This window comes from Sparus aurata, chromosome 24 (genome assembly GCF_900880675.1).
Source record: "Sparus aurata chromosome 24, fSpaAur1.1, whole genome shotgun sequence".
Classification (NCBI taxonomy): domain Eukaryota; kingdom Metazoa; phylum Chordata; class Actinopteri; order Spariformes; family Sparidae; genus Sparus; species Sparus aurata.
This window is the reverse complement of record NC_044210.1, coordinates 4,648,310-4,670,348: the sequence shown is the minus strand read 5'-3', so window position 1 is coordinate 4,670,348 and position 22,039 is coordinate 4,648,310. Positions and strand designations below refer to the sequence as shown.

Here is a 22,039-nt window from a genome sequence, read left to right as displayed (position 1 = left end):
CATTATTGTTATTATCAACATTATTATTGTTATTATTATTGCTACTGTTATTATTAGTATTATTGTTTTATTATTACTGTCATTATTATTGTTGTTATTATTACTATGACTTATTTGTATCATTGTTGTTATTATCGTTAGCATCATTATTGTCATAATTATTGCTATTATTGTTATTAATATTGTTGTTATTATCATTATCTTTGTTGTTATCATTGTAATTGTTACTATTGGTATTACTGTTTATTGTTAAGTTGCTGTTATTTTTGTTATTCGTGTTGTTATTGTCATTACTGTTGTTGTTGTTATTGTTTTATTATCATTACTATTGCTGTCGTAGTAGAGGTATTTTATTCATTATTTCTTGAATGCATACTTTTGCACAAATATGTTTTGTGAAGTATATTTACATAAAATAAGATTGACAGAATTAAAACCCAAACTCACTGACTTTCTTGATGATATTCAGCCATAACAACCCTAGATTACATTGTAAAATAAGAAATTAGCAAAGAAACAAACTACCTTCAAAAAAAAGAAAAAAAAAATCCTATACGATTACTGACCGAAGTCACTTGAGGTCATGCTTGTGCCAGGTCACATGATGACAAATAAGTAAGCCCCATTTGCTTTGGAATGATGCCAGATGCGTCTGAAAGCATCGTATTGTGTGAAACATGCTGTTACCTAAAGTCAAGAATAAAAAAATGACATGCCAGGCTTCATGGAAGCGTAACACAAAATCTCTGGAATGCATACTTTTGCACAAATATGTTTTGTGAAGTATATTTACATAAAATAAGATTGACAGAATTAAAACCCAAACTCACTGACTTTCTTGATGATATTCAGCCATAACAACCCTAGATTACATTGTAAAATAAGAAATTAGCAAAGAAACAAACTACCTTCAAAAAAAGAAAAAAAAAATCCTATACGATCACTGACTGAAATCACTTGAGGTCATGCTTGTGCCAGGTCACATGATGACAAATAAGTAAGCCCCATTTGCTTTGGAATGATGCCAGATGCGTTTGAAAGCATCGTATTGTGTGAAACATGCTGTTACCTAAAGTCAAGAATAAAAAAATGACATGCCAGGCTTCATGGAAGCGTAACACAAAATCTCTGGCGCAGCCCTTTAAGCAATCACATTGACTTTTGAATTCAGTAAATGTTCAGATTATACTTGCTTTTGGAACGTTTACTCTGAAATGATCAAACACCATCTCTGATGTCTCTGGCCTGTAGGTGGCAGTGAGTCCAAACATTTAACCCAGAGGCTGAGCTGATGGTAGAAAAGTTCACACAGGCACAAACACGCACAGTCGTTTATAAAAAAAACTTTATTATTAAAGAAGACGCGGGATGGATCGCTTTCCCTATATTCTATACATCATGTGTTATCCAATGTGGAGGACAAACAGAAACAGATGGTGTAGAACCAGGTTTAGTTTTGGTGTTTCATTTCAGTCCAATTCTTTTTTTTTCACATATGAACAAAGTAGTTGTCAGAGAGCGCTTCACCGGTCCAGCTTCCATACGAAGCAAAAAAAATAAACATATCACTGCAAGCATGTTTATGTGGACTTCACTTACTTATGCGCTCTTATACAATTAAACGCGACTTTGGGGAAGCCTGACAAACAGGTCGGAACGCAGGTTTAATTTTCAGCCGTGTGATATCTGTTCATTGTTTTGCCTTTTAGGGAACGTGCGCTCTCTGAGCCAGGATCAGCGCTCCTACAGGTCGAGGTCAATGCTCACAGCGGTTTATATATGAGAATTATTGTATAACCTGATGATTAAAAATCTACTTGACTTTTTCCATCTCAACAAAAAAACAACAACCTCTGACTGCGCACTACCAGGGCAATCCAGTAAAAGGTTACCTCCCACTGCAGCGGTGATGATTATCTTTTGAGCTCACTATTCAGGCGTGGGTTATAAAAAGGACTGATTCTAAGCGGATGTATCTAACCATACTGGAGCGGTGATTGTAAACGTACAGCTGAAAACACATGTAATGACACTTTACCAATACCACAATCTGAGTGATCCAGTAGCTGAGAAGTGAATAATCATTTAGGGAGCCGATCAACAGCAGCGGCGCTACAACACTGAACCAATTCCACGCCGACACCGCCAGCATCTTCATCTCATACGCGCGTGACACAAACCTCACTTTACGCCACGTCCGCTTTTCTTCTTTATATTGTCTCGTTTCAGAAAATACACTGCCCACATTCAAAAGGTAGAACCATTCAATTCTTCAAACACGGATTTTCATCCAGAAATATTTACATTTTTTTTTCTTCTTCCAAGAGACCGAAACGCCCTGGACATTTACAGACGCCGTTGTTGATGCGAGGTCGAGAAGTGAGGTCGCCGTGGTTGTCGAGAGGATCGTTTGTTGCCGCTCGCGCTGACGTGAAAAGCACGGGTTGTAAACTGAGCAAGGAAAACACACTTAAATAAAAACTCAAATTCTAATGACATTCAGTCGGTTGTCAGTCAAGGTGGAGAAAGATGCTTCCCCACCGATGTAATGAAGAACAGCCATAAAATAATAATAATAAAAAATGTCAGATTTCAAGAGGCGATAATGAAGCAGATTAGTTTTTTCCCCCCTTATGAGTCTTCCGGCCTTCACGTCACTGGAAGCAGAATTGTCTACGAGTGTATATGCGCGTCACTGAAAATCCTATGAATGATTGTGATTGGACAGCTGGTCTGTTACACTAAAAAAACCCCTGCATAAATATCAATTTTCCACACCTCGACGTGGAAATGCTTTTATACTGCACCTTAATGATAACACATGTCCAGCAGAAACACCGTCTCCTATGGAATAAGGGCACTAAAATGATCGGATAGAACCATTTTAATAACTGCCACCAATACAAAAAATTTGAACGATATCAATATCGGCCTCCCAGATCAGTTCAGCCCCCGTGAGGAGATGCGAAGCCACAGGTGCCGACGTGAAAAGATGAGTATATACACATACATACATTTTTGCATAAACTCTATGTACATACATTATGTGTGTGTTGGGACTAGATTTGGCAACCAGGCTGAGAAACAAGGTTTTGTTTTCTCTCAATAATAAGGCATGCCATGTAAGGTGGCCCTGTGTGACTCTCTCTGACAGTCAGCAGCTTTGATCATCGACCTCCTCGCACTCGGCTCCACTTTGATTTCCCAGATTGACCTCGAGTTTCGCTGAATTCTTGCGGAATTTTAAAGCAGTCTATTTAGGGTGATGCTCTGCATGTCACAAGTAGCTCCGAAAGTTTGATTTTACTGAACTGCGTTCCTTTGTGATCCCACGCGGCCGACTTCGCTGGAGCCATCCTGCTGTGATGTCATCACTTGGCAGCCGCCGCGTCTTCCACGCCGGAGCGCGTTTTTTTCGAAACAGCGCTGGATCGCTCCTCCAAGGCATGACATCATCTGGACATGGAGTGCGCCGGCTGGCTCCGTCTCGGTGATGTCATACCCCGTGCTCCAATGACCGGAAGCCGTCGATGCGGTCGTCGTCGTGTCAGATATTCGACAGTCGTCGCCCGCGGTTTGCGCCCAGCGAGGCGCGCAGCCTCGGCTCTCTTGCTCTGAGAAAAGAATGAATGAGAAAACATTCAATTACAAAATACAGAAGAAGAAACTGGTTGAATTAAACACAACCTACATTTATATAAAATAAATGTTATTACATTGTGCTAAAATATCTGTTATAGGCTATTCTAAGTCTATTGTTCACACTGGCTCACTCCTGCCAGTGTGTGCATGTTGCAAGTAGAGACATTACCGGTGACACTTTTCATTATTCGATTATTTAGACATATAATAATAAAAAAATATATAATATTAAATAAATCAGATACATAATAAGAATGTAACCCGTGTCTGTAGCCCTTTAGCTGGCTCTCCTCATCTCAACATCCTAACAAACACGTTTTACACACGCTTTACTGAAATTGCCTGATGCCGTTTCTGTTACCGCATCTTCTCTGTCCAACACTTGTTGAAATTCACACCTGTGACTGTTGCTGGATATCAAAATGCGTCATGCGCAGCCCACAGGAGGCACATCAAGCCACTCACAGGAACACGAGGTGCTTCGAAATGACTGAAAGCAAGCCGCACGATCTGGTCTGCGATACGTTTGTGCAAGATCTGTCATTTAATCGAGTATTAAACTGAAAGTAAAAAGCCTGTGTTTTTGAGCAAATAAGACATTTACACTGTAGGAGCTTAGATCATGTCGCTTAAGATTTCGAACCCAGGAGAGCCATGGAGAACATTCTTATAAATAGCCTTGTTTGGGATAAGACACAGAGGAGTATAATGAGATTATTTCTGAGTGACTGTTCAGGAAGGTGTTCTATTTGGTTGTTCTAGTTCCTGTGCTGACCTGCGCTCTGAAAGACAAACCTGTAGTGTTCATTGAAGTCCAGTCTGAAGCTGAGGAAGCGCAGGCTCTCGTCTGAACTGGTCATCAGCAAAACCAAGAACTGCTGGACGATGCTCTGAAAGAAGCAAAGGGAGTCGTGAGAAGGCCGAGTGGCTGTGAAACCCCTCGCGTGCCCAGTCTGGGAGGTGAACCGGGCTGCTACCTGGTAGAAGTGTGTGAGGATGCGGAGCTGGGAGCACATCTTTGGTATGGTGTCCTGGAACTCCTGAATCCTCCTCTTCTCCTCTGCTTCCTGTTCCTCTGTCACTGCCCACTGACCCTGAATCAAACAGGATATTATCACCGTGTGGCACGGCACATCACTCACTCATCACTCATTATCCAGTAGCCTTTTATAGCCCCTTAAAAAACACGTTTTTGCTCAAAGTTCCACGAACAAATCCATTTTTTTTTCCACGTGACTCCATGAGCAAAACCGCTGAAGCAACAAATAAACTGTTGGGCAACATATACGCCCCCCGTATCCCAAAGCGGTTCATCCGCAGGTCACTCTGGTCCTACCTCCTCATCTCTTTGTCGCTTCTTCTCTTCGTACTGCAGTCGGAGAGTGAGCTCCTCCAGTGCCGAGCGATACAGGGAGTCCTGGGCGCTCTGGAACTCGATGATCTGGTCGAAGATGGCCCTCAGCTGGTTCAAAAGAGACTGGACGGAACATACGGGAAAAGAGTTCAAGGAAGCGTGTGCAGAAATCTCACTTTTCCTAGAAGATTATCACTGTGTGTGTGTGTGTGTGTGTGTGTGTGTGTGTGTTACCCTGCTGTTGCTGTCTAGCAGACATCGGGAGATGATGGTGTCCAGGAAGACGTCGTGCGCAGCGATGATGTGGTCGAGGTCCTGGGCCTGCTGCACTTTGTTCCACAGCTCGTCCCAGGAGCACTCCAGCACCTGCGCGCACACACAGAACGCAGACGCACACTTTAGCAAAGCTCTGTGGGAATTACATTGTCCTTTTATGAAAAATCAGATAGTCACTGCGGCCCACGTCCGATAGAATGTCGGCGCCTCCCGGCCCACAGTCGATATGTTTCTCTTGTAATTCTTATCATTATTTCATCAGCTGTCTGAGCAGAGGAATCTGTTATTCACAGACTCTACTCAACACGCACACCTGCGGCTGAGAACTGCTGTCTCATCCAAAAACAACTCCATTAGTTTTGACTTTCCCTGGTTTGGACTTGAACCAGCAACCTTCTAAAATGGAGTTAACCTCACAAACTTTCGGGGGCTCCTGTTGATCCTGTAAATCAGAGTAATGCGGTGTTGCATTTCACCGACGCAGCAGAACGCCCCCCCCCCCCCCCCCCCCCGCAGTAATTACAACTGTTTTAAACTGTTGTTTTACAGCCTGTAAACGTAGCAGCGCCGCTAATGGACTGACCTCGAAGGTGATGTAGTACTGCATCTGGTGGATGAAATGGACCATCTCGGAGGCCAGGATGTGACACTGATGCAGAACGCCGGACAACTCTGAAGGGTAAAAAGCACAACGTCAGGTAAAAAAACTACATCAGGATAGATGTTACATCTTAGAAAAACACAGAGAAAGGCAATTTTGTCCTTAAATGAGGCACGGCTCGTACAGCTTTTTAAGAGAAAAACCCAAACACTTTGAAGCTTCTTCAGCTGAAGAACTGAACTGAACTGAAGAAGCCTCTTGGATGAGAGGTAAACATCTTCAAGAAAGGTCCAGTAGCCTGCGATACGGCACTTTGTAAAACATAAAGATATATACTGTTTATGAGCTTCCCTCTTCCAGCATGCAATGTCCCCACCAAGTGGTGGCTGTATTTCTATTTCCACTGGGAATTTTGAGTTTGAGTTATCATAGCTACATCCCATTTTAACTTTATAATCAAAGTTATAGACAACATAGTTTCGGCCTGCAGGTGGAAATTAGACTTTGACTGTGATTTTATTCAAGGGCTGATCTCTGAGAGAGGATTCAGGAATTGTAAAAAGAAGAATTATGATACCCGGGTGATAAATTATCACCCCCCCCCACCCGTCGTTAGTGGTGTTTTAATCACGTCATAAATAAACGCAACATTGTACTGTGAAAACTTTGAAAAATAATGTTCGAAAAAAACAAAAAAAAAAAAACCCCATATATTTCCAAGGTTAACTTTTTTTTTTTATTTGCCTAAAGCTATTTATGGCTTCACAGGGAGTGTCATTAATTGCCTTAATGTCCACTGAATCAGTGTTAGTTGGAGCTTAAGACTACAAATATGAAAATGAAAGGAATCTGGGGTCGTGGCATTAGAAATAAGTGACTTGACGTTTGTATCCCACTTATCTCAACTTCAGGCTAGCGGCTCGAGGCTACCTCAACTACTACTAGCATCACACACTCAAAATTAATAAAACTGTCAATGGTCAAGTTGTATTGTGGATAATGTAGTTTAAAAACTGTCCGTCACTGTCAAATAAATGCAATGCTTAAAAAAAATAAAATAAAAAAATAAATAAACGCAACAATAAACAAACACATCAGAACATTAATGAGAATAAAAGTGTGTGTGTGTGTGTGTGTGTGTGTGTGTGTGTGTGTATGTACCAGGCATGGTTTTGAGCAGTTTGGCATTACACATCTGTCCCTTCCAGATGTCAGTCAGTGTGTACTCCATCCTCTTGGCCCGCCACAGGAAATTAAACACCCGCAGGTAGTGGCCCATACACTCCCTTGTAAACACCTGAAGCACACACACACACACACACACACACACACAAGGGTATATTCATATATGAAAACAAAAGCAACTGTTAGAACATCCACACTGAAAATATACTAGACCCTAAATAGCGTGTGTTACCGTCGCAATGGGTCCATCAACGTGGTAGTCCAGACTGAAAACATCCCAGCCTGTGTCCCCAGGAGACACCTGGAGGCAAACAGAAGGTTTGGACAGGCTGAAGTCAGACCTGCAGCAAAGCAATCCCTCACTTACACACACACACACACACACACACACGTGCACATCACTACCTCTAGCAGGCGCACATCCAGCCTCTTGAGGATCTCTGCGTTGTCAAACTGGGCGTTTGTGGCTCTGACCGCCGTCTCTAAGATACCGGTCAGGTTGTGTTGGTACAAAGTGGTGGCGGGACGAGCCAACTCCGGTCTGGGACAAAATCATTGAGATAACATCAGTATTGTACTGCTATGATCCTGCTATAGAGATGTGTCATAAAAGAGAGAATGCATTCAAAGGGTGTGTTGCTAACTTCAGCAGGTCCATGAGGTGTCTGATGAAGTCTCCTTGGCCCAGCAGCAGGTATCTCCTCATGGCCTGCAGGTGCTCCAGCAGCAGGTAGTTGCGGTTGAGGACGTCCAACAGGTATTTGCTGGTGTCGAAGTAGGCGGCGTCGATCTTCTCCTGGAACGCCCCCTCCAGGTCGGACAGCAGCTCCGCAGCTAAGGGACGCAACAGTTATTAGTTTTCTGTTATAGCTCTTCAATAGATTCAACAATTATGATCCTTTTTTATAATCAGCTTTATTATTTTAAAATTTAACATGATAAAATCCATGTTTGCTTCATGGTTTTATGTAACTGAGCTTGCTTGTGTTGCCTGCTTTTGGTGGTGGAAGAGGAGGAGGAGGGAGATCAGTGACAGAATAGGTGTGTGTGTGTGTGTGTGTGTGTGTGTATTTGAATGTAATGCCTGGATGCCAAGTTCGTGGGATTTGGAGGTGAAGAGTATTTTGCACAATTGTATATATTTTTCCTTATGGAATATTTGGAACCTTTCAGCGCGTGCTTTTCCCACTTTTTTTCTTTTACATGTCACTTTGTCGCCTTGTGTCTTCAAAAATAAAAGTTCTCTAAAAACTTAGTCGCAGCTCTATTATAACACAACATTCTGTCATTTTTTTTATTAAAGATCAAGTCCTGCAAAATCTTTTTTAACTGCCGATTGATTAAAAAAAGAAGAGCAAGAAAGTGCCAAAAAAAAAAAAAAAAGAAAAGGAAATTGCCATCGAGCGCAACCACGCCATTCTCCCCTCCTGACCCAACCAGACCTCTTGCTGCTGGACGATAAGTGAAGAAGAGAGCGCGGTGCCCTTCGGCAGATACAGTAACAGCTACAGATCAAACTGGTCAGATGAAGTCCTGCAGACCGGATCGATAGAGCGCGGCTAAGTATACCTCTTTCCTCTTCACCGTCAAACGGAGAGGACGAGGCCAGTGAGCGGTAAGAGCATTGATCACTGCCAGCCCGCTAGCCTGCGTCAATATACCAATATCAATATGCTGAGGACGGAAACAAAAAGGAGGCGTCTTATTGGACAGTGATGTCATGAGTATGCCTGATTTAAAAACACTAAAAAAGAAAGGAGGACAAAACCGTTGACTTCTATTGCCTCTTCTGAAAATGATGTACACTTTTGACTGACCCAGAAACTAAGAAGACATATACGAGCTGTGAAATAGTTAGAGTGCACGAGAAGAACGAGAGAGAGAAACTCACCGTCTTTGGGCGTGTCCGCAGACTTGGACGCTGCCGTGATTTTGCCTGGCGGCGTTCTGTCATGACAGACCTGATGCAGGAAGTTGATGGACTTACCAATCAGCAGAACCTAAAACGGAGAAAAAAAAGAGAAAAAAAACAAAGCTAAACAGCAGCCTGGAGATAACAGCTGGACGTAATGACTGCGCTAAAAGACGTCTCTGTGTTCTACTGTTGTTAATGTGTGTGTCAACAGGCTGATAGCTGGCAAAAAGCCATTTGTATTGTAACAGATAAAGAGGTGTGTGTGTGTGTGTGTGTGTGTGGGTGTATCTTTACCTTGCGGGCCTGGTCCATGGTGATGAACGTGGGGATCATTGACTTCCTGAGGGAGTACTTGTCATGCCACAGGCGATCCGTCTTCACATTGGGGTCTGATGCTACGAAGAACTGCGCGCACAAACACACACAGACACACACAGACACACACTTTAATACCCTTTTGAACCTAAAGACCCAATGGACAGTCTGAATAAAACAAACAAACGAAACGTATCGCTAAAATTACACTATCACAGCCAGAAACTGTAAAAAAAAAAAAAAACGAAATTATTGGCAGATTTTCAAATTTCCAACAGACGTTGAACTCATCAACAAATCATACAAACGCTTCCGTCAAGAAAAAGAAGGAAATCGGTGCTTAATTATTAAGCTGGTCATTCCTCAAATTGTCTTTATCACCTCTGCCAAGGAGGTCGTGCTTTCATCCGAGTTGGTTTGTGGGTTTGTCAGCATGATTACACAAAAAAACCACTGAACCGATTTCCACAACACTTCAAATAGATGGAGGACGGGTCCAAAGCCCATTCAACGGAATCCAGAGAGTTCTCTGAAGTCTTTCAAATGTTACCGAGTTAAATACAACAAATGGGTTCACATACTTTTACGGCACTTTGTAATCACTCCTTCCCAAAACAATGACCCCCTGAGGTTTGAGTTGATCATGCCTTTCCTAGGACAGTGACCCACTCGTGTTTTATTAGGACAGTAAATGTCATCCTATCTACCTTCCTGTAAACACCTCAGGCAGAGAGAACTGCCCCTCATGTGACTTTCTGACCCCCTCCTCTCACATCCTGATATGGTCTTTACAGCACATTGATTCTGAATGGGGGGAAAACTATGTCATTTCTCACAGTGACACTTGTGGGCAGTCCTCAAATGCTGAGTATTGGAGAGAAACGCTGTGAGAGAGCAGGGACCATGTCCAATACTGGCCCCCAAAAAAATACCAATTAAAAGGAGCAGACTAAGGCAAAGCAACAGTTTGCTTCCATCAACCCAGCCTCGCCTACCAATTTCTGCCTTTCCACAACAGTTATGGCCGCCTCTATGACAACTAGATGGCTTGCGCCGACTGCGCCAATGATGTGTGGCTGGAACAGTCGGAGGCTAATAGAAAAGAAAAGAAGAAAAAAGCTGAGCCGGGATTTTTAAAGTTCCTAGAAAGATGAGTCAGCATCGATTAAACGTCTCTGGTCCCTTATTCATGCAGGGCAATGATGAGACGTACAGTGGGTTGACATCAATGAACCGCTGGCTGGCGCGACACTGTAGGGAGCGGGGGATACAGCTCTGCACATGGCCTGCTGAGAGCGGGACGGCATTCATCCTACGCCCGAGACGCTATTACATCTAGAAGGAAAGACAGGTTTGAACACCAGGGATGAAACCCTCAGCAGGTCGCAGCTGATTAGAGAGCCTGCTAGACTTACAGTTAATGCCGGTAACACAGGAAATAAGGCATGATATCCGGCTGATAGCTTTGTTTACAACACTGACGACCGTTTCCTTCCCTTGCCACTCTTTTTTTTTTATTATCAAATCATCCTCCCTTAATCATATAAATCACAATAAGTGAATTATCGACTCCAGCTTTGACGATGGGGAAACGTCTCAGCAAGCACCTTTATGGAGTCTTACAAAAACAAAACACCCAAGATGATTACTACTGCATCCCAAGGTCGACTAATGCACGGCAGAAGTTCAGACTACTACTAACTTTAGTTACTGCTGTATCTCGGTACAAGCCACACAACTACAGGTGTTGTTTACTGTGTATGTGTTTATGTGCGATCTCTCCGGGGGGTGATTCTCCTGCCGAAAGGTGCAATAACTTTGTCCCCACCGCTCTCAAACGCAGCACTTAAGACTGGAGTGCGGTGATGACGAATGGTTAATGCCGGACACATAAACAGCGTGTGTGTGTGTGTGTGTGTGTGTGTGAAAGGAAACGCAAAGAGAGAAAAAAAGGGGCAGGGAGAAGTAAAGGAGAAACATCCATCACCGGGCTCTCCATTACACTCCCCTCATCGGTCCTCGTTTAAAAAGCTGTCCCGCCTCTCTCTTTCTTTCTTTATTTCTCTCCTCTCTCAGTAACGTTCCCCTCTCATTGGGGTCAAACGTCAGAGCAGTGGGACGGAACAGTGTTCCAGAAATGTCCGGCGAGTTCCTGCTGGACCTCTGGGAGGCAGGGTGAAACTCTTTAATCCAACATCATTAAACGCGTTACACCATTATTAAAGGGCCGATCACAGATGTGTGTGTACCTCGTGGTAGGTATCCTCTAGCTCTCCGTCGTAGATCCACCTGTACAGGAAGTTGAGGATGGGGTGTGACACCAGGCTGAGGATGTGATGAACGAGCGCCCTCATCTGCGGGTCCCCAGTTTTCCCGTAAGAATGGACCGCTGAAGCCAACTCGCCTCCTTTGCGACCTGATAGCAAACAAACCAGAGTGAAACTGACGACCAGGGGACGTTCTTCTCAATGAAGACTACATAAAACGCAGCGTGTCGACTAGGGCGGAAGCGATACACTAATCTCACGATACGATACGATACACGATATTCAGCTCACGATATGATATATATCACGATATTCAGCCAACGATACGATTCGATACACTTACATCATTTTCTGAAAGATTTTAAAAGGGACAGTGTGATTTTGGTGACATCTTGTGAGTGAATACGACAATACAACCATTGAATTAATTGTCGGGCTGGGTATCACCAGGTACCTCGCGATACAATACCATCACAATATTTTGCCCTCGATAACGATAATATCACGATACAGCGATTCTGCGATAATCGACATATTGCAAGAAATTTCATCCACGATACATCACGATATCTGTGTCACTGAAGAAATTCAGAATATATTGACTGCACTGAATCCATTTCACAGGAATTTCAAAACATTGTCAATCAATTTCACATGAATGACAGCCAAGTAAACAAAGAGTATATTGCACAGTGTCTCTTCTTAACACACACACTAACTACAACTATCATTAAATATCTATATGTGTGGGTTTCAGAGCTATTTAAACCATTTTTTAAATTTTATTTGGTTGTATACCTATGTTTGAATAAAGATAAAGCTGTCCTCCAAAGAGGGGTGGTGGTGGTGGGCCAAAAAAAAAAAATAATTTATTTATTTTTTTCCTTTTTAAATAGTGATATTTGGCCCCAGTGTATCGATAACGTACCTCGAGACGAAATATCGCGATATATCGTAGTATCGATATTTTGGCACACCCCTAGTGTCGACCCACCTCTCCGAAAAACAGCACACGCATAACCTCCAACCCACCTTGGCAGAAGTCGACGAGAGCCGCCAGCGTTTTGAGTCGGACTTTGGGGTCGTACATCCAGACCAGAAGCCTCCTGAGGGTCAGGCTACCCTCTGTGCACACGTTCATACCCTGATCATCCTCCACCTGCAACTGTGACACACACGTGTATTAGTTCACCTGCAATGAGCCTATCACAATAATCACTTTTGTTCGAGAATATATTGCTCTAGAAATAAATAAGATAAACCATATTACTGTCATTTTAACACCATTGAACGCCATTGACATGACCATTATATTACATTTAAATTACGCAAGAGCACCTTTTCAGAGACTTAATCTTAATAAAATTAGAACACACAACCAAACAATAAATCAGATGAACTCTTGAAAACTTGTACATATATCAGTTAGCAGTGATGGAGTGTAACTTTTGGAGCCAATAATCTGCCTGCCTGATGATCCTACACGACTTCTCCTCAGGTCCTGCTTGTATGATGAGCGTTTTAATTATCCAGCTGCTTTTCTATTCTTTGAACATCTGAATGCTATTCATCTCTGTACCCATTCATCTTCCTGGCACCGTTTGCTCTGCCTACCTGGGAGTGGAGGACCGACAGTAGCCTGTAATACTCCTTCAGCTCCTGGTGGAGCGAGGCACAGAAGCTCTGATGGAGGACACAGAGGGGACAGTGTTGGGAGGGATTCAAGGCAGAACAAAACTTTGCAAGATAATGATTGCACATGGCGAACTCAGACACACCTGTCCGACCAGTCCGAAGGCTCGGTCGAGGCTCCTGGCGTCGGTGTACTTCCTGACTTTGTTGTGGAGCCAGCCGAGCTCGGCCAGTCTGCTGCTGGTGTCTCTCAGGGACTTGCACAGCACCACCTGGTGAGGCACGGCACGGCACACATTACATACAACACACACACATGACACATCACACATCAATCGGCCACAACGTTGAAACCACTGACAAGTGACGCGAGTTGACAGTGAGCTCCTCGTTACAATGCAACGTTCTGTTGGGGAACTCTTGGGTCCTGGCATTCATGTGGACGTCACTTGACGCGCAACACCTATCGCAGACCAAGAACTTGTACTGCCACACCACAAAAACTGCTCAGGAGTGGCTTGAGGAACACAACAAAGTGCTCAAGTCATTAACCTCTTCTCCAGAGTCCCCAGATCCTAATTTGATTGAGCATCTGTGGGACATGCCGGAACAAGTCTGGTCCAGTCACCCGCTAGGTCTTTGGGTTGCACAACAGGAAACCACACGATAATAAGCAGGTGGTTTTACTGTTGTGGCTGACCGGTGTACATCCACGCGGCTCTACTTCCTGCCTTTGTTTATTCATCTCAAGTTAATCTGGAAACGTATAAACTGTAATGACACGTAGCGGAAATGATGTTCATGATATTGAGTGTCCCGATCCAAGCGCATTAATATAATGTGTAATGTGTAATCCAACCGTTCTGAAAGCTCTGGAGGAGTTACTACATGCAGCCTCGCAGGAACAGATTTGATAGTTCACGTTTAATGATGCATTAAATTTATATCTGTTTAACGAAAACCTCTTATCCAGGGAGCTCTACACAGAGGAGCGAAGTGGCCGGAGACAAATTCAAAATGTCTCCATCCTTGACTCGTTTTTATCTCCGGCCTCGCCGGCTCCTTCTCCATCAAGACGGGGACAGCGGATTGACCACGAGGCTATGTTTAGCGCCACCGCGAGAATAAAAAAGGGACAGGTTAAATCTGAGGCCTTCCCGTCGATATTATGTGAGAGGGGGGAGGGGGAGGAGGACGAGCACGAAGGAGTAAAAAGGAATTCACAGAAAAGAGAAAAGAGAGAGGGAGGTCGATGTGGCTCGGAGCCAAAGAGCTTCGTATTGATCTGTTGAATCGTTCTTTTTAAGGCCAATCAACAACAATAGTCTCGATATCATATCATCCTCTCCGAAAATGTGGCGGCCATTACTTCAGCTGGGCCTAAAAGGGAAAATCGGTCGAACGCTGAACAGGCCCTTTCGAAAGAAGATGGTGAATGTCAGAAAAAGTGTGGTTCACACTCGAACCTGTGTGTTCACGTTTTAGCGGTTGTTCTGGCATGACGATGACGATGAGGATGACGATTCTTTGTAATGTGCGTGACCCGCTGAACCGATTAGTCTCTTAAAAAGCTTTAGAGGCGCAGAGGCAGGTTCAGGTACCTTGCTGTCTATTTTGTAACAGTTATCCGGGCCGCTCATCTTGATGAACTTGCCGTCGATTCCCTGAAAGACGTAGAGGATGTCCCGCACCAGCGCCGTCTCGCTCACCTCCCCTGCACCGACAGAGGACAAGAGACTTTACCGTGCATTCAAACAGTCAATACTCTCAGTTAGAAACATTGGATTTCAGATTAAAAAACCTTTTTGGAACTCAACTACCACTTAGACGAACAACGCAAAGTCATTCTGGGTCTATACGACGCGTCTCTCACCGTCTTTTCGAGGATGGACCACTCTGGTGGAGGGAGCCGGGGGTCCGAGCGGCCGAGCGTTGGGCAGGGCCAGAGTGGAGGGGGAGCAGCTGACCGGAAGAGTCCAAGCCAGCCGAGAGCCCAGAGACTGCCCGCCTCCTGCTGCGGACTGAGGGGGCTGACTAAAACACAGATAAAGTGTTGCTCTAAACCATACGAAAAAAAAAATAAATACATATAGCAAGTAGCAATTCAATATACTCGCCTAAAAACCAGCAATGCAACAACAAAGGGTGTGGGTGTGTGCGTGTGAAAGACTGGTCCCAAGGGTGAATCTACTTGGTGAACAGCCCGCTTTGTTTCCCCCACAACCCCCTGCAAGGTTTAGTTCCAATCCAGTCAACAACCACGAAAATACGAAAACTCAAAAAGGCCGCTCTGGTTTTTTACCGCGGATCCTCCAAAATGCTTCGGCTAAACTCCTCGGTAAAGCCAAAATTGGAAAAACACACATCGAGTGCTTTAAGCGGCACAACTTGAAAATGTAATTTGCACTTTTCTCGCACTTCTCACAAGCCGCTGACCTCTTTTCTGCCCTCTCCGTATCAGGTTCTCTGGGAGATTTAATAAACTGCGCTGCCTGGGGATGTGACGTGATGCTTCCATTTCTGTTCTCGCCTGGCTGCTCTTCTCTGTTTCTCCCCTCAGTCTGTCGCTTCGCTTGTGTGACACGCTTAAAAGCACGCCGGCGGGGGTTGGACTGGCCGTTGGACAGTCCGACAGCCCGGGGCCTGGCTGCTCTGTGGACTATTTACGTCGCTGGGAGCAACCGCTGCCCCGGCATGCAAACATGTGAATAAAGAGAGTGACAGCACTTTGTTTTTCCCAGCGTCTGCTCAAATGCCCCAAATGCAAATGTAAATGTCAGCGATACTGGTGAGGTGTCTGCAAAGCCCAAAAGACACTAAAACGTAACATCCATGTGTAGCTTCAGGATTTGCAACAGAAATGCGCTTAAACCTTAAAATCACCCGGCACAGAAAATAAACCCATTCGAAAACAAGTCGAACGAACGTCTCTGCTTAATCAGAGTGCCACTGCTGTAAGGTTTCTAGAGGGTACATTTGAACGCAGCCGTGAGATCTTTTGTTACGTTTGGACCGGAGTGAAGGATTCGCACCTTTCACAACTAAAAGGAGAGCCCAGACGGCTCGGTGGTCACTCGTATCTGAAGGACTCTTGCATTATTAATGCGGATAAATGGAATTAAATGGCCTTCTGATGCCTCATAAAACTGATTTAGAAGAGGTCAGACTGAGAGCTGGTTTTCTGGTGCTAATTGATGCTCCCTTTATCGGCCTCCGAGTGTTCTTACAGGACGGGCGTCAGATAAATAACCCCGCTCTCCCCGGAGCCTGGCGCTGCTTAAACACAGCCGACAGCTGGGACTCGCTCATGAAAATGGACGCAGGTTCTCGTCTCATGTATGGTGTAAACTGATGACTTCATTTTGACTACACTGGCATCAATCGCGTCATGTCGGCTTGTAGTGGACGGTGGAGTCAAAACATTTGTAGCTGAAGGAATTTATCCATTAAGACGCATTAAAAAATGCATTAAGATAGTGATGCACATTATCCACCTTACGTCGGCCGCACCGACAGACGACCGTACAAACATAAAAAATAAATGAGGTCAAAACTGTTTCTTCGGCTGGTTCGTTTTTTTGGCGTCATGCTCACCCGGCCAGCAGCGACTGCGGCGTGGGCGTGGGTCCGTTCAGGGTGTAGACTCCCAGGCTGGAGATGCCGCTGGTCCCCACGCTGGCTGACAGAGCTGCACCCCTCTCGCTGTAGCCCAGGGCCAGGCTCTGGGGCCGGGTGCAGTAGAACGGGGTGGAGTGGGCGTCCCTGGGGAGCGCCTGGGCAAAAAGTGCCCCATAGTTTCCAACCTGGTAAGGACATGGACACGGTGAAGACGGGAGGGGATGGAGTCGGTATTCAACACATACTTACACCTTTTATGAATGAGTCGACTAAAGTGTAGAGAGGGAGTGTGTGTGCGTGCGTGCGTGTGCCCCTCACTCTGCTGGACGGTTTGCGGGGGTCTTCAGAGAGGCTGAGCAGCAAGTAGAGAACGGACCAGCGATGCTTCAGCACGCTCTGTCAAGACAGGAAACACGACATCAGCCGAACACAGTCGCAGCAGATTACTTTGAAATTAATAATGAATTTAATGAAGAATTAAAAATGTGATCAGTCCGGGTGTTTTCTGCTCTGGTGAGAAAACCCAAACACCAACCTGCGTCTGAAGTTTTCTGTGAAGCTCCGAGAACAGAGCGGCGTCTGCTTCTCTCCTCTGCTTCAGCACTGCAAGAAACAGCAAGACAAAATCAATGGCAAAAGCACGCCAGTCTCCTACGATATTCATAACTAATTTAACAGACGAACACACACGCCGAGGCTGATAACGCCCGTCAGTCACTGCAGACAGATTCCTTTCCACAAACAAAACTTAGGCTGCAAAGGAAGAGGAGGATAAATGAACTACTGAACATCGCGAGGTCCGTCTATGCATAGTAAAGCAGACAGGTTGCGCGCTGCTCTGCTCGTTCTGTTCCGCAGCACAAAGAAACCTGTCACTGCGCCACGAATAAGAAAGAAGGAAAAAAAAAGCGACTACAGAAATCTGCATTTCAAAAGGGGGAAGGTGAGAGATGAGAAGAGGAGAAGAGAGACAGCAGTTCTGGTGAGACGTGCCACAGTTGGTAGCAAAAGGCTGCAACAAATGGTATCACTGTAGCTTGTAGTGTCGTTTACTTTATATGAGTGAACTTGTGTGATTCACGTTGTGATCATCTGAATATCTGAAAGGTGGAAGCTCGTATACAAAACCACCTGACAGCGACGGAGATGGGTGGATTTTGGCTGATGGGCTGGGGACAGTGCCACAGAGATAGACGACAGAGCAGTTCTGATTGGATGTCACAGTAGCCCAGCATCCCGCAGTATGAACGTGTTGTCGGATAGCACTTACATTCCTTCTTGATCTTCTCTGACACCAGGAACTCGTCGCGTTCGATGGTGGGAGCGTAGTTACTGCCAATGACTCGCACTGCATACTGAAACTGGTGGGCAACTTCAGCTGGAGGGTGAAAAAAAAACAAAACAAGCGATCACTGAAGCTCAGTGCATGTAAGAAGTACTTTAAAGTCATGTCACAAGCAGGAGAGTTTTTCCTGCGCTTTTGCATCTTTTACCCTACATTTCCCCCCATTTATTTTGCTTTAAACTTTTAACTTAGACACTTTGGAAAGGGATGCAGTGATGGAACAGAATGGATGTGGCTTTGGATGGGAAAAAAAAATGAGAGAACTTTCACAACTGGAAAGCTTTGGTGTCTCTGATTACAGGGTTTAAGTATCAATCACGTCGAAAAGAACTGCATCGCAGTGATTGTTCCCTCCTGTTTCTGATCAAACCGTGCTAACCTTACTGAGAGATGTCTGCAGCCAACAGGGGCCTGCAGCAGCTAGCAAGACACGAGCGCATCCTGTAACCATGCAAACATTTTACCGGTCAGTTAGAGAGCTAACTGGCTAACAAGCTCATGGATAGATACCTGGAGTGAACCGCCAGCCAGCTGCTTTAATCAGAATTAACAGTGTATCACGGTGACAGCTGTAAATGCCACGACGCTGTTAAGAGGGATATGCAGTATATAACTTAGCCGAACCCACTGGCTGACAGCTAACGTTAACTACGTTGAACGGACAGAGCCCCGCTACGTCCCGTTCTCAAACGTTGCTTAAGTAATACAAAACCCATTTTGTCTCTCTATTCTTTCTCGGTCAGATATTTATGTGTGCGCTTGCAGCAATGCGGTAGAGAGAATTCGGCATATGTCCAAAAGACCAGCAGTTTCATTTTAGCCTAAAAATCCATATTTTCTTCAACCTTCCGTTACAAAAACATACCGGGGTTAGCCGGCGAATGGAATGTAAAAACGTGTGTTATTATCAAAATGTGTCCTTCTTGTTATGACAATGATAGGCCGAACTGGCCAGTAGACGATAAAGATTCGGCCAATGACTTTATGTCATGTGTAAAATTATATACGATAAGGAATAGGAAAAGCCACGACAAAGTGCCGCTTTTTTTGAATTGGGTTAGCTTTGACGTTTCCTGAATAACTAGAGCATTGCACGTATCTACACAAGCGCGGACCATGCTAGCGCTGAATGATGTAGCTACCTTCGCTTTTCCCCGTGATCCTGCAGCATAAACTCTGGAGAAGCACATTGGGTGATTTCTGGTCCAGGGTCGCCATACTGCAGTGGCTAACTCTGTGTGTTTTGTCCGGTATGTGAATAAAAACCGATGTATAATATGAACTAACTCCAGTCTCCTCTTACGAGCAACGCCATTTTGACAAATTGAGTCAAGCGAGCACGGCGCAGAGGGGAATATGACCGCAGCCTGCGCCATAAGCCTTTCAAAGTAAGAGCATAGAATGAGTGAACGACATCTACAATGAATGAGAGAATGCTATAAAAAAAGTGGCAGATAAGACTACACTGTAACATAAAGAGGAATTGAATGGAGGATGGGCCACTGTAAAAGAATACGATTTTATAATATAGCCTATTTAGGCACATAAATGCAGTTATAAATTGAATTTTAAAAATAAAATGAACCTGCCTACTGAGGGATTGTACAGCCTTTAGATTTATGTCTGATCTAGGCCTATAAAATCAGTTTTTTCTTTCTTTCTTTCTTTCTTTCTTTCTTTCTTTCTATTCTAAATACTGCTACTGATCTAATAATTTGTATGTATATATAGATGTTGTTGGGAAGGCAGAAAATGTATAACTGTACTAAGTTACAGTATGACCAACTTAAATAGTTAAGAAATTATTCCAAAAATTACAATAATGCCAATATGCCAATAAGAATAGTATCAATGTTTTGAAAAAACAAAAGGCAAAATGACTGAAAGGCAATCCATTCTCCATTACCTTAAACTGCACGTGTTGGGATCTAGACGAGACCAATTTTAGCAGTGTTATTATTGTGAAGGCTACAACCGGATACGGTGGCTGTTATTGCAGTATATTTGACACTGGTGCTCCAACAGAACCCGCCGAAAACCGAACAGCGTATCCAGGAAACAGAGGACGGACGAATGAATGAAAACACTTCCCTCCGGAAACAACGCACACTGAACTGTAGTTCTCACCCCGCTGACCTCGCCTAAACAGTCAACACTTAGAAACTGATGGCTTCATGATACATTCATTTCACTTTCATTTAAAGGGACATTATGCAGTTTGGGAGGAGAAATCGAAACTCAGAATATTAATATTTACACTTTGAATGAGGTAATAAAAGGCTACAAACTCAGAAATTCGTTTTTTTCTCCATTAGTAAATAATCATGCTGCTCTCAGGGTAAAATAAGGTCCCCAAAGGTGGCAGGATCCACCAAAAACAAAGTAAAAAAGTAAAAAATCGTGTCATCCTTTGTCAGTTTGTTTATTCAGGACTACCCCACTACTACATAGTGCAGCTTTAATGTATACAGCAACAATTAATGAAGTATGTCAAGAATGAAGAACATAATTTAGTTGTCAGTTGCATGTAAGGTGAATCCTGTGATTTTTATTCTTTGTTTTTGTTGTTTATGTTCTTAAATGAAGAGTAGGACGATGCGAAGTATTTATGGAACTTTTTTAAAAAAAAAAATCGTATTAAATTTTAGACTTTTATTATTATTAAATATTTTAAAGATTTCAGGACCGAGTGGGTGGACAGCGCCACTTAGGTGTCCCAAACTGACCCCCCACCACCACCACCACAACCATAACACACACACACACACACACGCACGCACGCACTGGCACGCACCACCAGACAAATCAATCTCCTAATTAACTGCAGCGTCTAATCAATCACAAGCCAAAGGGAAAAAAAATACCAGAGTGCGCATGCGCCACCACCTGGCTCCTCGTGACGTAGATGAAACGAAAGCTCCTTTAGCCGCGGCGCGAGACAAGAAGATTACTATTACACGCTCAGAGGGGGGGAGAGAGAGAGCGCGCGAGGGAGCCGCAGGGACTTGACGCTGGGCTCGCAGGAGGGGCGCCGCACTTGTCTGTGCCTGTACGAACTGTAGAGAGGGCGGCACGGACACACAGCCGCTCCTCCTGCCTCTACAGCCTGTTACACACTCCCGTAGGTGAGTTCAGGTTGTCGGACCGAGGCATTTTTCTCCTTTTTTTTTTTTTTTTAAACTCAGGAAGAAGAAGAACTGGAGTGAAAGTCATGGACCGAGGAGGAGATATCAAAAGAAGAACATAACCTGTGGAACGACGGCTCGGAAAGAAGAGGAAGGAGAGGAAGACGAAGAAGAAAACGAAGGAGAAGTGCCCGGGGAAGGAGGAACAGGATGGGGATGGATTTCAGCACTCTTCGGACCCTCATCAGCAGATATGTAAGTTTTAAAGCTCTTCGTGTATATTCTACTTTATGAAGTCCCGGTCGCTGCAGACCGAGGCACTCTCTGTTTTCTTTTCACACATTTCACGAAGAAAAGCCGAAAACGCGTGTGCGCTTTTCGTCACTATTGCTATCGAATTCCGCCGAAGCGGCTCATCCGGGATTAAGTTTCGCTTGAGAAAGGGAGAGGAACGAGGGGCTCTTCGGGAGAACTGCCTGACGCTAAACAGCCCATCAGCTATGATTCATTCCGCAGTTCCCGTCACAGTTTACTCTTTCAATCCTAAAACAATGGCAGTGTGAGGTTAACAGTTCGGCTCACATGACAATAGTTGATGAGTGATGAATTTAGCCCACCTACCTGTCACCATAATACTAGATCTAAACACGCACCGAAGTGGGTTGCAAAAACTACTTGTTTTTATCCAAGAACATTAAATACAGACCAACAAGTTCACATTAACAGACACAACACAGCACACAGTGTAGAGGTATGCTAACAAA

General features: G+C 44.2%; 2 protein-coding genes across 10 annotated transcripts in view; one reads left to right on the top strand and one right to left on the bottom strand.

Annotated features, from left to right (window-relative positions):
- Positions 1-1,327: 1,327 nt before the first annotated feature.
- tubgcp3 (tubulin gamma complex component 3) lies at positions 1,328-19,487 on the bottom strand. 2 transcript variants are annotated; one of them, XM_030410258.1, is made up of 23 exons: positions 19,293-19,487; positions 18,076-18,183; positions 17,341-17,408; positions 17,124-17,201; positions 16,782-16,990; positions 15,061-15,221; positions 14,789-14,901; positions 13,334-13,459; positions 13,170-13,238; positions 12,588-12,720; positions 11,538-11,704; positions 9,268-9,378; positions 8,950-9,058; positions 7,703-7,892; positions 7,464-7,599; positions 7,291-7,359; positions 7,035-7,170; positions 5,856-5,944; positions 5,231-5,362; positions 4,979-5,119; positions 4,620-4,736; positions 4,438-4,532; positions 1,328-3,614 (listed from the first exon to the last, which is right to left on the bottom strand). In XM_030410258.1, the coding sequence occupies exons 1-23, from the start codon at positions 19,366-19,368 to the stop codon at positions 3,548-3,550; spliced, it is 2,700 nt and encodes an 899-aa protein (XP_030266118.1). In that variant the 5' UTR covers positions 19,369-19,487; the 3' UTR covers positions 1,328-3,547. The 2 variants fall into 2 exon arrangements, with proteins under 2 accessions (XP_030266118.1, XP_030266119.1); XM_030410259.1 differs by having other exon boundaries at positions 12,588-12,714.
- A 1,562-nt stretch (positions 19,488-21,049) lies between these two features.
- atp11a (ATPase phospholipid transporting 11A) overlaps positions 21,050-22,039 on the top strand; it is a 57,311-nt gene continuing 56,321 nt past the window's right edge. For all 8 annotated transcript variants that reach the window (XM_030410039.1, XM_030410041.1, XM_030410040.1 and 5 more), the window contains exon 1: positions 21,050-21,530. In XM_030410039.1, the coding sequence (XP_030265899.1) occupies positions 21,486-21,530 (45 nt within the window). In that variant the 5' untranslated portion in view covers positions 21,050-21,485. The remainder of the gene's footprint in view (positions 21,531-22,039) is intronic.